At 21.5% G+C, this 12,270-nt stretch overlaps 1 protein-coding gene across 1 annotated transcript in view; it reads left to right on the top strand.

The window, feature by feature from the left end:
• LOC129607522 (uncharacterized) overlaps positions 1-12,270 on the top strand; it is a 45,598-nt gene that overhangs the window by 19,626 nt on the left and 13,702 nt on the right. Inside the window, exons 3-8 of the mRNA XM_055518553.1 lie at positions 3,810-4,067; positions 4,597-4,675; positions 4,886-5,311; positions 10,957-11,152; positions 11,608-11,847; positions 12,082-12,213. Of these exons, the coding sequence (XP_055374528.1) occupies positions 3,870-4,067; positions 4,597-4,675; positions 4,886-5,311; positions 10,957-11,152; positions 11,608-11,847; positions 12,082-12,213 (1,271 nt within the window). The 5' untranslated portion in view covers positions 3,810-3,869. The remainder of the gene's footprint in view (positions 1-3,809; positions 4,068-4,596; positions 4,676-4,885; positions 5,312-10,956; positions 11,153-11,607; positions 11,848-12,081; positions 12,214-12,270) is intronic.

The following is a 12,270-nucleotide window of genomic DNA, read 5'->3' as shown; positions in this document are numbered from 1 at the left end:
GTTTAATATTTGTTTATTTATTATAACACCGCCGATTTATAATCACACAACGTGTTAAAAGTTAAACCATATTTCATATTTATACTCTTCTTTAGAAGAGACAGAAAGAAAGTTTACAGAAATTATGAAAGTTTTTAAGTGCGCACGACGACAGCTAATTATAATATTCGCGTTCCCTTTGTGATTGAAGTTTATTCAATAAAATTATTGCAGGAAAATTCTGTTATACATATAAAAGAGTAAAAGGTGGGTGATCAGTTACCATAAATTTACGTAATTACACTGCTTTACATTTTTTTTAGATAGCTATTGTAATTAGTATAATGTTATATATCAGGATTGTTATACGATTCAGCATATCAAGTAGCCAGTTTCATATAGTGTTGCAAACTGATTTTGCTGCCGGATTTTATAATTTGCAAAAAAAAACATCAATCCTAATTGATATTGTCTTAAATATTATGGTTTAAAAATCAACATTTTGTAATGTATTAAATATTTTCATATACACAATAATTTTTATTTTTCAATAAATAAAATCTTTTGTTTTTTTAATAATAAAGCTGTGAATAACTTAGAAAACCATGGAGAATCTAAATTATCGCATAATAATTATAAATTTTCTATGCTACATAATTTGTTATAACTTTAACTACTCATATACAATTCTGTATAACAAATATATAACATTATTATTTAATTTTTCATGTGTATACATACAACAAAATCTAAATAATATATTCTGTATAGAAGCAAAACAAAAACGAAAAATAAAATAATAAATGTGCCTCTAAAATATTGAAATAGCACCGTATTTGAAGTTTAATGATCCATAATAACCAGAATAGTTATATTTTCTTATATAAAGATTTATGATGAATGGCGCACTTTAACTTTAAAGTATAACGATATATACAAGCATATATACAAGCTTTTTTTTATATATGAAATTTACAATGTAGGTATATAGGTAGCGTTTTCAAGTTGAAGTATATATTATAAATTCAATTATATTAGAAAACATTTTGCTCATGTATGTATGTGAAACTTGAAAAATATAATTATTATTTTTGCAATATACCAAACAAATTGCTAATAGAATAATATAGTATATTATTAGAGGTTTATAGAGGTTTACCACATTTACAAAATTTTATTGGTGATAATAAAATTTAATATGCTTATAAGATTTACATATGTATATGTTAATCATTTTAATGAAACTTATTGAAATTTATTGAATGAAACCGTTCGTTGTTCATAGTTTAATGCTTTTCATAAAAATTTTACTTTAAATATTTCATATTAAAATATTTGTAGACTTGGGAGCTAGGAAGACTTAAATTAAATTCTTCAGGAATTTTAGAGCCTCCATTATAATTTTTATTTATATACCAAATTTATAATATACATATGTACATACTTACACATTCACTTACTTGCATTTATCAAATTGATCTTACATTTTTAGTGTTTTAAGAAAGCTTAAACTAATTTCCGTAGAAAGTAATGAAATTTCTGTTGTTTAATTATTACTCAAAACATTTTAAAAATTATGCGGAAAGCCTTCGATATATTTGAATTCTAAATCTCGAAAATACTACAGAAATATACATAAACTGTAGAATTTATACTTTAAATAATATTTTATTCAAATTTGATTTTAAATTTAATCGAAAATATCAAAACTTAAAAGTTATATTAGTGAAATTATCCATAAGCATTTATGTTTTTCAACCGCGAAAAAAAAACAGTTCAGCTGGCAATCTTATTGAAAATTTTAGAAATCATTTACTATGTCCATAATAGTAAAATACACACACAATTTATACCTGCTACTTTATCCATATTGAATATATATATATGTATGTTTATATAGATTTTTATGTATAAAATTTTATTTTGAAAAATTTTTACTTCAGTGTTAATGTTAAGATTACTGTCAAGTGTATTATTAACATGACACAATCTTTATTAAGATTTTTATGAAAGAGAATTAAATGTACAGTACATTATTTTGTATGTATACATACATACATAATGGATACTTTTTGAAATTAAAATTAAACAGTTGCAAAACACTTAATTTTATGCACATATACAATAACTGACAGCTGAGTGATTTTTTTCTTTCTCCTTTTCGTATAGTAAAAATGTTATGTTAAATTTCAATTTGTACATTATAATGTATACCTGTGCATATTTTAATTTCATACAAATGTATGTATGTTAGTATACATGCAAATTAAATGATCATAATAAATTATTTTTGATTAACATTTTAAAACAGAACTTGGCAATGATGTTATCATAAATGTTGAAATTATTGTTTTTTTTTAAGTAATTTTAATGGAAAATATTACCTTTAGACTGAATGATTTTCTATTATACCTATGCAGGTTTGAGAAAAAAATCATTTCGCTTAAATTTATTAGCCCGGCAAATTTCTCATTTAAAACTATGAAGAAATTATTAACTTGTTAATGTGAATGTTACAACATTTGAAGGAGAGCAGAATTTTTCATATGACAAAAGCTGTTATTATCACACATACAATACTCGCATTAATTTCTAATTATAAATCGCACAGTAATTGGTTTACGATACGTAAATATTAATTTAAAACCGATTTGATTAAGTAATTATAACACACACACATTAAAACTAAAAAAAAAATAGAAAATTTATTTCAAAATTGCTTTGCATAACAATTAAGTATACCTTTAATATTATCTATTACCTTGAAATTAATTCAATTAAGTTCATTGCATTATAAAATGAAAAAAAAAAATATTTAAATTTTTTTTAATTATACTTAGTACTGGAATTTTAATTTGATACTAATTAATATTTTATAAAATTCACACATACACACACATATAAAAAATAATATACACATTTGAGCCTACTATGTCAACTTTCTCCTAAAATATTCTGAATTCATAAATCAACAAACCGTTCATACGATATGAAATCAAAATTCCTTCAAATTTATTCAGAAATAATTTATGAGTTACGTTTGACTGCTCAAGTATTTGTAGTTCTAAAAAAGAGAATAAAGAACAGAAATTGTGATTTGAGAGTAATCGAGAGAGATTTTGACACTTCTTTTAATTTTCAAATTGTAAAAACCGAGATAAAAAATAAGATGCTCACATTTCCCCTGATTTCTCTTCCCATTTAATAATTTTTTATTTATAAATTTAATTTAAATGACAGAAAGTTTTAATTTTTGATAATAAAGTAGCCATAGAGTTGTCAATATGTGTGATTAAAAAAAATTAGATTTTTACTAAATATAATTTTTAAGTTAAATTTTTAGGCGTATATTTAATAATGGCAAAAAAAATGATTTTAAAATAATTATGAGTAGTTTTAGAGTTTAGAGTACTTTTATTAATTTTATACTATCAAATATAATGTTTTTGTACTTAAAATTTTAATTACATTTTAAAACCAGTCACTATAAAATTCAATGTTGTGTGTGAATTTAAAAAAATTATAATGTTATGAAATATATTAAATTGTCTAATAAACTTGTTATGTAATTAAAATTGTTTTGAACGGCTACATTCAATGTAATTTAAAATAAACCATCCATTAGATTAGAAAATATAGAAAATTTCAAAAATATTCATATGTGATCAAAGATTAAAAATATTATTAAATAGCCAAAAAAATAATAAACAAAATTAACATTTTTATAGTAACAATGTTGCAATAACTCTAAATGATAATGAGTACTTTAAGTATTAGTTACAATTTAAAAAATAATAACAAGTATTTATTTTTTTTTGTTATCATTTCAGATTACACTCAATAATTTATTTTATTAAAAACAAATAAAATAAATCAAAAAAAAAATCAAAATGCCTGAATTAACTCCAGTACAGCAATTCTATAAGGATAAAACAATATTTATAACTGGTGCTTCCGGTTTTATGGGTAAAGTTTTACTTGAAAAACTTTTGTACTCATGTTCTGAACTAAAAGAAATTATAATTTTAATGAGACCAAAACGTGGTAAGACACCAGAAAGCCGTTTAGAAGATATGTGGAAATTACCAGTGAGTATATTATTAATAAATTCTATTATATCATTTAATTCCTATATATAATTAAAATTTGATAACGTAATTACGGATAAATGATTTTTATTATTGAGTAATTTATATAGAAACCAAAAGTTTTAAAACTTGTACTTGTACAGTAATCATTATATTTGTATTTATTGCATTTTACAAATGTTAGTATTTATTATTGAAAGTAATTACTTTTTGTGATTACCCTACTTTTATTTGTCAATAGTTCTTTTTGATTACTTTTGATTTAGCAATTTATAATGACGTTCCAAATTCAAAATTTAGTTTTAGCGCTTCTTAATTAATTTTTTTTCAATATTTTAATGAATATTTTGAAATTGTACAGATTAAATAATTATTAAAATAATTATTAATTGTAATTATAAAATTTTAAGTAATCGTTGAGTAATTTTTTTTTGTAATTATGAAGCCATATAAAACTTTGATATTCTATTTTTATATTGAAGTACATAATATTGAATAATTATAATTTTTATACAATTCTATTTTCTAGATGTTTCAACGTATGCGTGATGAAAAACCGCATTTATTCAAGAAAGTAACTATGGTTGCTGGTGACATTACCATGGATTGTAAGTATTCATATTTTTTATTTCTATACATGTAGTTAAATACGGAATTTCTGTATAACAAACATTTCATACAATTTGTATGACAAACAATTTCTGTATTAAGAACATGACTAATGGAGATTTCTGATTATTTGTTATATAGAACCTCCACTGTAATGCAATTTTTATCTAGCCTTTTATTAAAAAAAAAAAAATTAATTTATTATATAGATCTTGGATTAACTGGTGAAACATTAAAACATGTTACTGATGAAACAAATATTGTTTTCCATATGGCTGCATCATTAAGATTGGAAGCTGATTTAAAATATAATATTGATATGAATTTAAATGGAACAAAAAGAGCAATGGATGTTGCTAAACAAATGAAAAAATTAGTTGCATTTATTCATTTATCAACAGCATTCTGTAATTGTGATATAGATGTTATGCATGAAAAAATTTATGAATTCCGTCATAAACCAGAAGATCTAATGAGAATGGGTGAATGGATGGATAAAAAAATGCTGGATGCCATACAAAAAGATTTATTAGAACCACATCCAAATACTTATACATATTCAAAACGTTTGGCTGAAATTTATGTACGTGATCATTATCCAGCTATGCCAGTTGTTGTAACAAGACCAAGTATCGGTAAGTAGCACAAATGTTTTACGTATACAAAAAAAAAAAAATCAAAGAACAGCATAATTTTTTCGAATTTTTTACATTTTTTATTATTACATTAACATTGTTTTTTATAGCATTTTTTTTTATTTTTTAGAAATTTTATTCTAAATCTCATATTTTTGTATAATAAAATTTATTTATTTTGGTGAATGGTTTTTAATTTTTATGCAAATATATTTTCCTTTATTTTAACATATTATTATTATCATTTAATTTTAAATAATATTTTTTTAATACAAAATATAAAAAATATTTTAAATGAATTTAATTTTATTATTAATACTTCACCTCATTTAATTTATATGCACAGAAAATTGTAATGTATGCACGTGCAAACAATATCGTAAAATTCTCCATGTTAAATAACTCTTAAGAACTTTATTAGATTCTCTCATCTGAATAATGATCTTATATTGTTATTTATTATTAATAATTTCCTCTTTTATAATGAGAGTAATTATTATTCAATTTTCTCATAAAAATTTAATACGGTAATTGAGCTTTAATCTCTAATATTTACAAGTGCCACTACTAAGAATAGAGAATTTATTGAAATGTTACCATATAGTACAGATAATTTTAGTTATCAATTAGGTATAAATTTTAAGCTATGCTTAATATTGTTGTATAAGTCATTAATTTGTGCTATCTATTTGATTAATTATTCGTTTCCATAATCTATTAATAAATAATTATTTTTTTTAAAACATTTATAATACTTTTTGTAAAAATTTCTTTATATTCAATTATAGAGCAATCAAAAACACATTTGTAACTATAAAATATATGGCAAAGAATGAATGAAAAATAATAAAATACCATAACAAAATATGAATATAAAATGAAATTTAATAAATAATACCAAATATAAATATAAATGCATTTCAAGCACCATTTAATCGATCAAGAAATTACCAATTTTACTATAATATTTTCGAAAGCAATACAATTTTTTCTTCCTATTATATATTTCACTTTCCTTTTCACAACAAAATATACTTAAATATAGAAAATGCAATCATATAATAATGTACGTATGAATTCAATTACTTACTATATATACGTATATTTTCACTATATACCTACAAATATTATTTAATATATAAACTTTATATTTATATATGAATATTTTATTCATATTACAAATTATTTAAATCTAGATAATAAATTAAAGCACAAGTTTTCATTTTGGAGGGAAAATTTTTGTTGTTTATATGCGAATTAAAATGTTTTCAATTTAATATGATAAAAATTTTAAAATGAAATGAAAAACATTTTCTTTCAATATGGCTATGATAAATTTGAAAAATAATTCAGAAAGAAAGAAAATTTCAGAAAAAAAACTTGTTTTATAATATTATTTTCTAACAATTTTGTTTTTATTTTAAAACTATATGTAATAAATATTTCAAAATGTCTAAAATGAAATGAAAAATTAATTTTTCACAACAAAAATCTCTTCCCATTTTCATATTTTATTTTCAATTTTATTTTAATGTTGAAAAAATTTTAAAAACAAAATTTTAAAATTTTAAATTTCAATTAAAAAAAAATGAAAATTTAATTGTTAGTTAAAATTTGAGGAAATTAAAAAAAAAAATAGTTAAATTTCTTCTTATGTATATTTTGTACATATATATATGTACAGTTGATCTTTGGCACTGTGACGACAGCTACAATATTGTATTTAATATATTACAATAAAAATAGAGAGAATAATAAAAACAAATTAAAAAATTATGTAATAGACAGGAGTATGAATTGAAAGAGTAAAGTGTAGTATGTAATTAAAACTTCAAATTTCATTGAGAGATTAATTACACGATTGCTTAGAGGAAAAGTTTATTAAAAATATTAAAATTATTGAAATTAATTTCAATATTTTCAATACACTTCTAAAAATCCGAACAAAGAAACTTTGTCAGTTTAGAAAATTTTACCGATTTCTCTTTTTATTTCAAATTTAATTCTCAACCTCTCTCAACTTAAGATTTTATTAGCAATTTCTCTTAAGATGCAAACTAATTGAGTTTAATTTTGTAATTTTGTAAACATATTATAAACGTAATACTAAATTTATTATTTGTATTACATATTGTTGTAATTGGAAATTCGCAAAAACAAAAATAATATAATAAATTTGATTAATTTTCAATATTATTTTATTGCAAATAAAATATAAAAATAAGACAAGTGAAAGCTATTTAATAAATTGAAAATTCATGTTTCTATATAATTTCTTTTCCTTGAAATTTTTGAAATATGGTCAAAAAAAATCACAAAATAAATTTAAAATTGAAAATACCCAGAAAATGTTTTATTAAAATTTGAATATACCAAACTTAATTAATTGTTCTTATTAAATTAACATTTTTCCATATATATGGCAATAATATTGTTGACAGACAATTATATGCGACACAAGAATTGTTGCTATATAAAAAATTTCCATTATAAAAGTATTTTTATAAAAACTTCACTCTCTTTTCATTAAAAAAGTCTGGTAGGTAAACAATGAGAGTATGAGACCATATTAATGTAAAATATTGAGAATGTCATATTAAACATTCTCAAAATATATTCTTATCTCAATTCTCAATATAAGTATATAACAAAAAACAATGTTTAAAATATTGCCCCAATTTTGTAATTTGTAAAAATAATTTGAAATTTTTTATTTAAAATTTATTTAATATTCATAATCAAATTTAATATTATTTTCTTCTCATTTTTCTACACTTAATTTTTTTTTTGAACAAAAAAAAAACAAGAAAACCAGTTATTTATTTTATTGATTATTAAAAGAAGAAAAAAAATTAGTAACTAGTTTATAATGTTTTTCTTTTTTTTTTATATTTTGAATATCTTAATGGCATGTAGGTAACATTGAGCTTTTAAATGTTAATAAAATACTTAATTTTTATTGTTATTATTTTTTACTTTCTGTTTTACTTCAGATTTACTAAAGCATGCCAACAATGTATAATACAACTGTCGCGGTGATAAAATGTTATGAAACTTTACTCTTTCTTTCGTTTGTTTTGATTTTTTGTTTTTAGTTTTCTTTTCATAATATAATCAACTTTATAATAATCGTGTAAATAAAATTAATATAAACGAATTAATAAAATTTTATAATTAATTTTCCAAAATACAAATAGAGGGCGAAATATTTTTGTTATTTTTCTTTCTTAAACAATATTGCTAAAAATTATTAATTTTACTACTAAGACAGTACTTGTAAATATGTTAAAATAACATTTATAATAGTGTCATTTACAATAATGTTGTATAATTTGGAGACTTTCAATTAAAAATAATTTTTGTCACTATACTGTTGTCACAATGTCACGTTAACTGAATTGCATTAATCATAAAGTATTTGCATTACTCTCATTGAGGAGAGCACTCGTATTAATAATTTATTGGATTCATTGTACTCTCCTACTCTTAATCTCGTTTTATTTTGTTATAACAATAATTAAGCGCTAGTAAATTAAATGTCCAAATAACATTATATTACTTACGTTAAGTAAAAAATCAAATGAACATTTTGTTGGAAATTTTTTTAACAATAATTTAATTTTTTACGATATAGTATGGTAACGTTTTAAATTTCTACTGGCGGCATACAAATATTTATTTAAAAAAATATTATTTAAAATCTATTAATTTTTTTATATCTTTTATACAATTTACATTTTAAATATAGTATATACTTTTATAAATTTTCATAATTTTATTTATCATTATATATAATTTAAATTCTTATATTTACCATATTTATTTAATTTATTTATATATTTTATACTTTTGAAAAATAAGCTTATTCTTTAAAATAAATTTCATTTTTTGTAGTATAATTTAATTAAAAATAATCGCTTTATAATATTATTAATTATTAATTAAGTATATATATAATCATAATTATTTACATTCAAAGCAAATCATTATAATTATATCAATTACAAATTCATTTTAATCGTTTTAAAGTTTTAAAGTTGATTCGAATGTGTGTGTGTAGCTGATTGTGATTTAATACCGTAAAATTTGAGTGTTTTCATAATAGAATTACCGTTCAGTGATATTAAATATTTATTATTTTAAATACTTTAATGTAATTGAAATGTATAACTGTTATATTAATTAAAGTTTGTATAAAATATATGTGTGTTTTATATATGTTATAATTTTATATGTTATTTAGTTTGTTTTTTTTATAATATGTTGTATGTTTCGTGAATTCGGTTTGTTTGTTTTAATGTGTTAGAATATGATGTATATATAATATAATATTATTATGTAATTAAAGTGATATACTTAAAAAAATTACAAGGTACACACGTATGACAAAAAGAAAGTATCAAAAACTGATATCGTAAACGGATTTCAAATTGTTATACAAGTATTATGTTATACAAGAATCGTTATATAATGAGATTTTAAATATAATTTATAATTTTATTGTTATAATTTATCGTGTAAAATAATAAATGATATATGTATGAGTATACTTATAAATTATCAACGAACAGCTATTAAACAAGCAATATAATAATTTTTATTTCTAATTTGAAAATTCTGAAATAATTTGCTATAATCCAATTAATAATTCGAGAATTAAAATACCGGATGTTATTCGGTGGTTCTCGAATTATCTCCGCTTATTAAGTTATTCAAGTAATATCTGCAACTAAAATTTATTCTTAGTCTTTCCCTAATTTCCGGAAATATGAAGGGAGTCGCATTTTTCTCGCCTGTCTTTTCGATCTACGTTTTGAGTAAATTTCAAATTATCCTCATTTTGGACACGAAAATTCGTCATACGAAAAATTATAGAAATTTTCGAAAAATAATCTAAATTTTATGTAAACAAACAAATTCATACACACAATACTCCTTCAGCAATACTTCAATACTATGTATTACTTATGTATTTATTATGTATTACAAAAATATGTTATACATAATAAATACAAAACTAATACAAAATACAAACACCTACATCTCAACACAATATTTTCAAGTTCGTTTCTTGCGTCATAATTATACAGCAATACTATCTAAATCCTTATACTATATACTGTTATATATACGAAGAACGTGACAAGAAAATAAGATAACGTACACAAATGAACGAAGTGCACGTTATGAAGTAGCCGGTTATTTTGAAATCATAAACGAGCAATTTTACTTTCACTTTTAAATCCATACAGCTACTTACATTCATCACCGCCGATATCGAAAACGGATTACGAAACTGTTAAAATAAATTTTGTTCTTACTTTTATATTTTAAACAAACGTTTCGTAAAGAGTATATATACGTTTTATTGTAATTATGTAAAACGTAAAGTTTGTGTGTTTAGTTTAGTAACAAATTCGTGTCTATTTAATTTTATACTTAATTTAATTGACAAATTTTAATTTATTGGAGAAAAACAACTAAAAAAAAGAAAAAAGCAACAAAAATTTATTTCGAATAAATTTTATAGTATTTCAACTTATTGATTAAAAAAAAAAATGTTCAAGGCATCAAATTGAAAAAATAAGAAAATGAAAGTGAAAGAAAAAACACAACCAATTTTTCATCTTTTTATTCAATTTAAGTATCACCCTCTGCTTATGAACCAGTTCCTGGATGGGTTGATAATTTAAATGGTCCTACCGGTTTAATGGTTGGTGCTGCAAAAGGTGTTATACGTTCAATGTTAATTGATGAAACATGTAAATCAGAAGTAATACCAGTTGATTACGCTATTAATGGTCTCATTACAATTGCATATGAATTTGCAACAGAAGAAAAGTAATTAAAAATAATTTTTCGGATTAATTTTTTAAATTCAAATTTTAACATTAACATATAAAGAAATTGAATTCTTGTTAAAATTTTAACTGTTATAAAAACCCTCTTTCTGATTGTTTTCAAACGAAAATGTTAGTATTTTTGAGCAAGTTTTCAAAATTTATTGAGCAACAACACTCAATATGTCAAAAATGTTATCATTAAAAATTAGACGCTCTCTCCCTCTCTTTTATAGTATTACAGTATTTCTTATCATCACCGAATTGTCAAATTTAAATTTTGATCAATAATATCAATGCAGGTAAAAATTATTGGCATAACACTTTTTTGCACGTTTTGAGCTCGAATTCAATTTCTTTATTTATGTGCCTCAATTTTCAAAATTATTTCGTTTAAATTACATTATAGTTGTGTGTGTCATTCTTTCGAATTTAATGAAAAAAAATTTTTTACAGACCAGAAACAGTACCTGTTTATAATATAACATGTGCTGAACATAGAAAACAATATTGGGGTGATGTTATTAAATTAGGTAAAAAAATTGGTTATCAATATCCTTTATCAGCTGGATTATGGTATCCTGATGGTTGTATAACAACAAATAGATTACATCATAATATCAATGTTTTATTATTTCATTGGTTACCAGCCTATATAATTGATTTCATATTATTAGTATTGGGACAGAAAAGATTGTAAGTTTTAAATTTAATTAAGGCTGTTCGTTTTTTTCATATTTAAATTATTCTTTTGTGAAAATTCAAAATTTACAATAAATTTTAATTCAAAATTTTTCTCTTTCGATATTTATCAAATGAATGATAAAGCTAACCGCCTTAAAATTATAATATCCAAATATTTTTATTATTATTAAAATTTTTAAAAACACTTATTGAATATTCATTTTTTAAAAAAAATTATTTGGAAAGTATGTTACGTGTACAAAATCGTGTACAAATTGGATTAGGAGTTTTACAATTCTTTTCAATGACACATTGGAAATTTAGATCTGATAAATATGATCAATTGTGGAAAAAATTAAATGATACTGATAAAAAAATGTAAGCTATATATGGCAACACTTATTTTGATAATTGAATTGCCTCACAATTTCATAT

The sequence above is a fragment of the Condylostylus longicornis genome, unplaced genomic scaffold (assembly GCF_029603195.1).
Source record: "Condylostylus longicornis isolate FDR11 unplaced genomic scaffold, ASM2960319v2 ptg000027l, whole genome shotgun sequence".
Classification (NCBI taxonomy): Eukaryota; Metazoa; Arthropoda; class Insecta; order Diptera; family Dolichopodidae; genus Condylostylus; species Condylostylus longicornis.
Note: the sequence above shows the minus strand (reverse complement) of the source record. Positions and strands in the feature narration are given on the sequence as shown.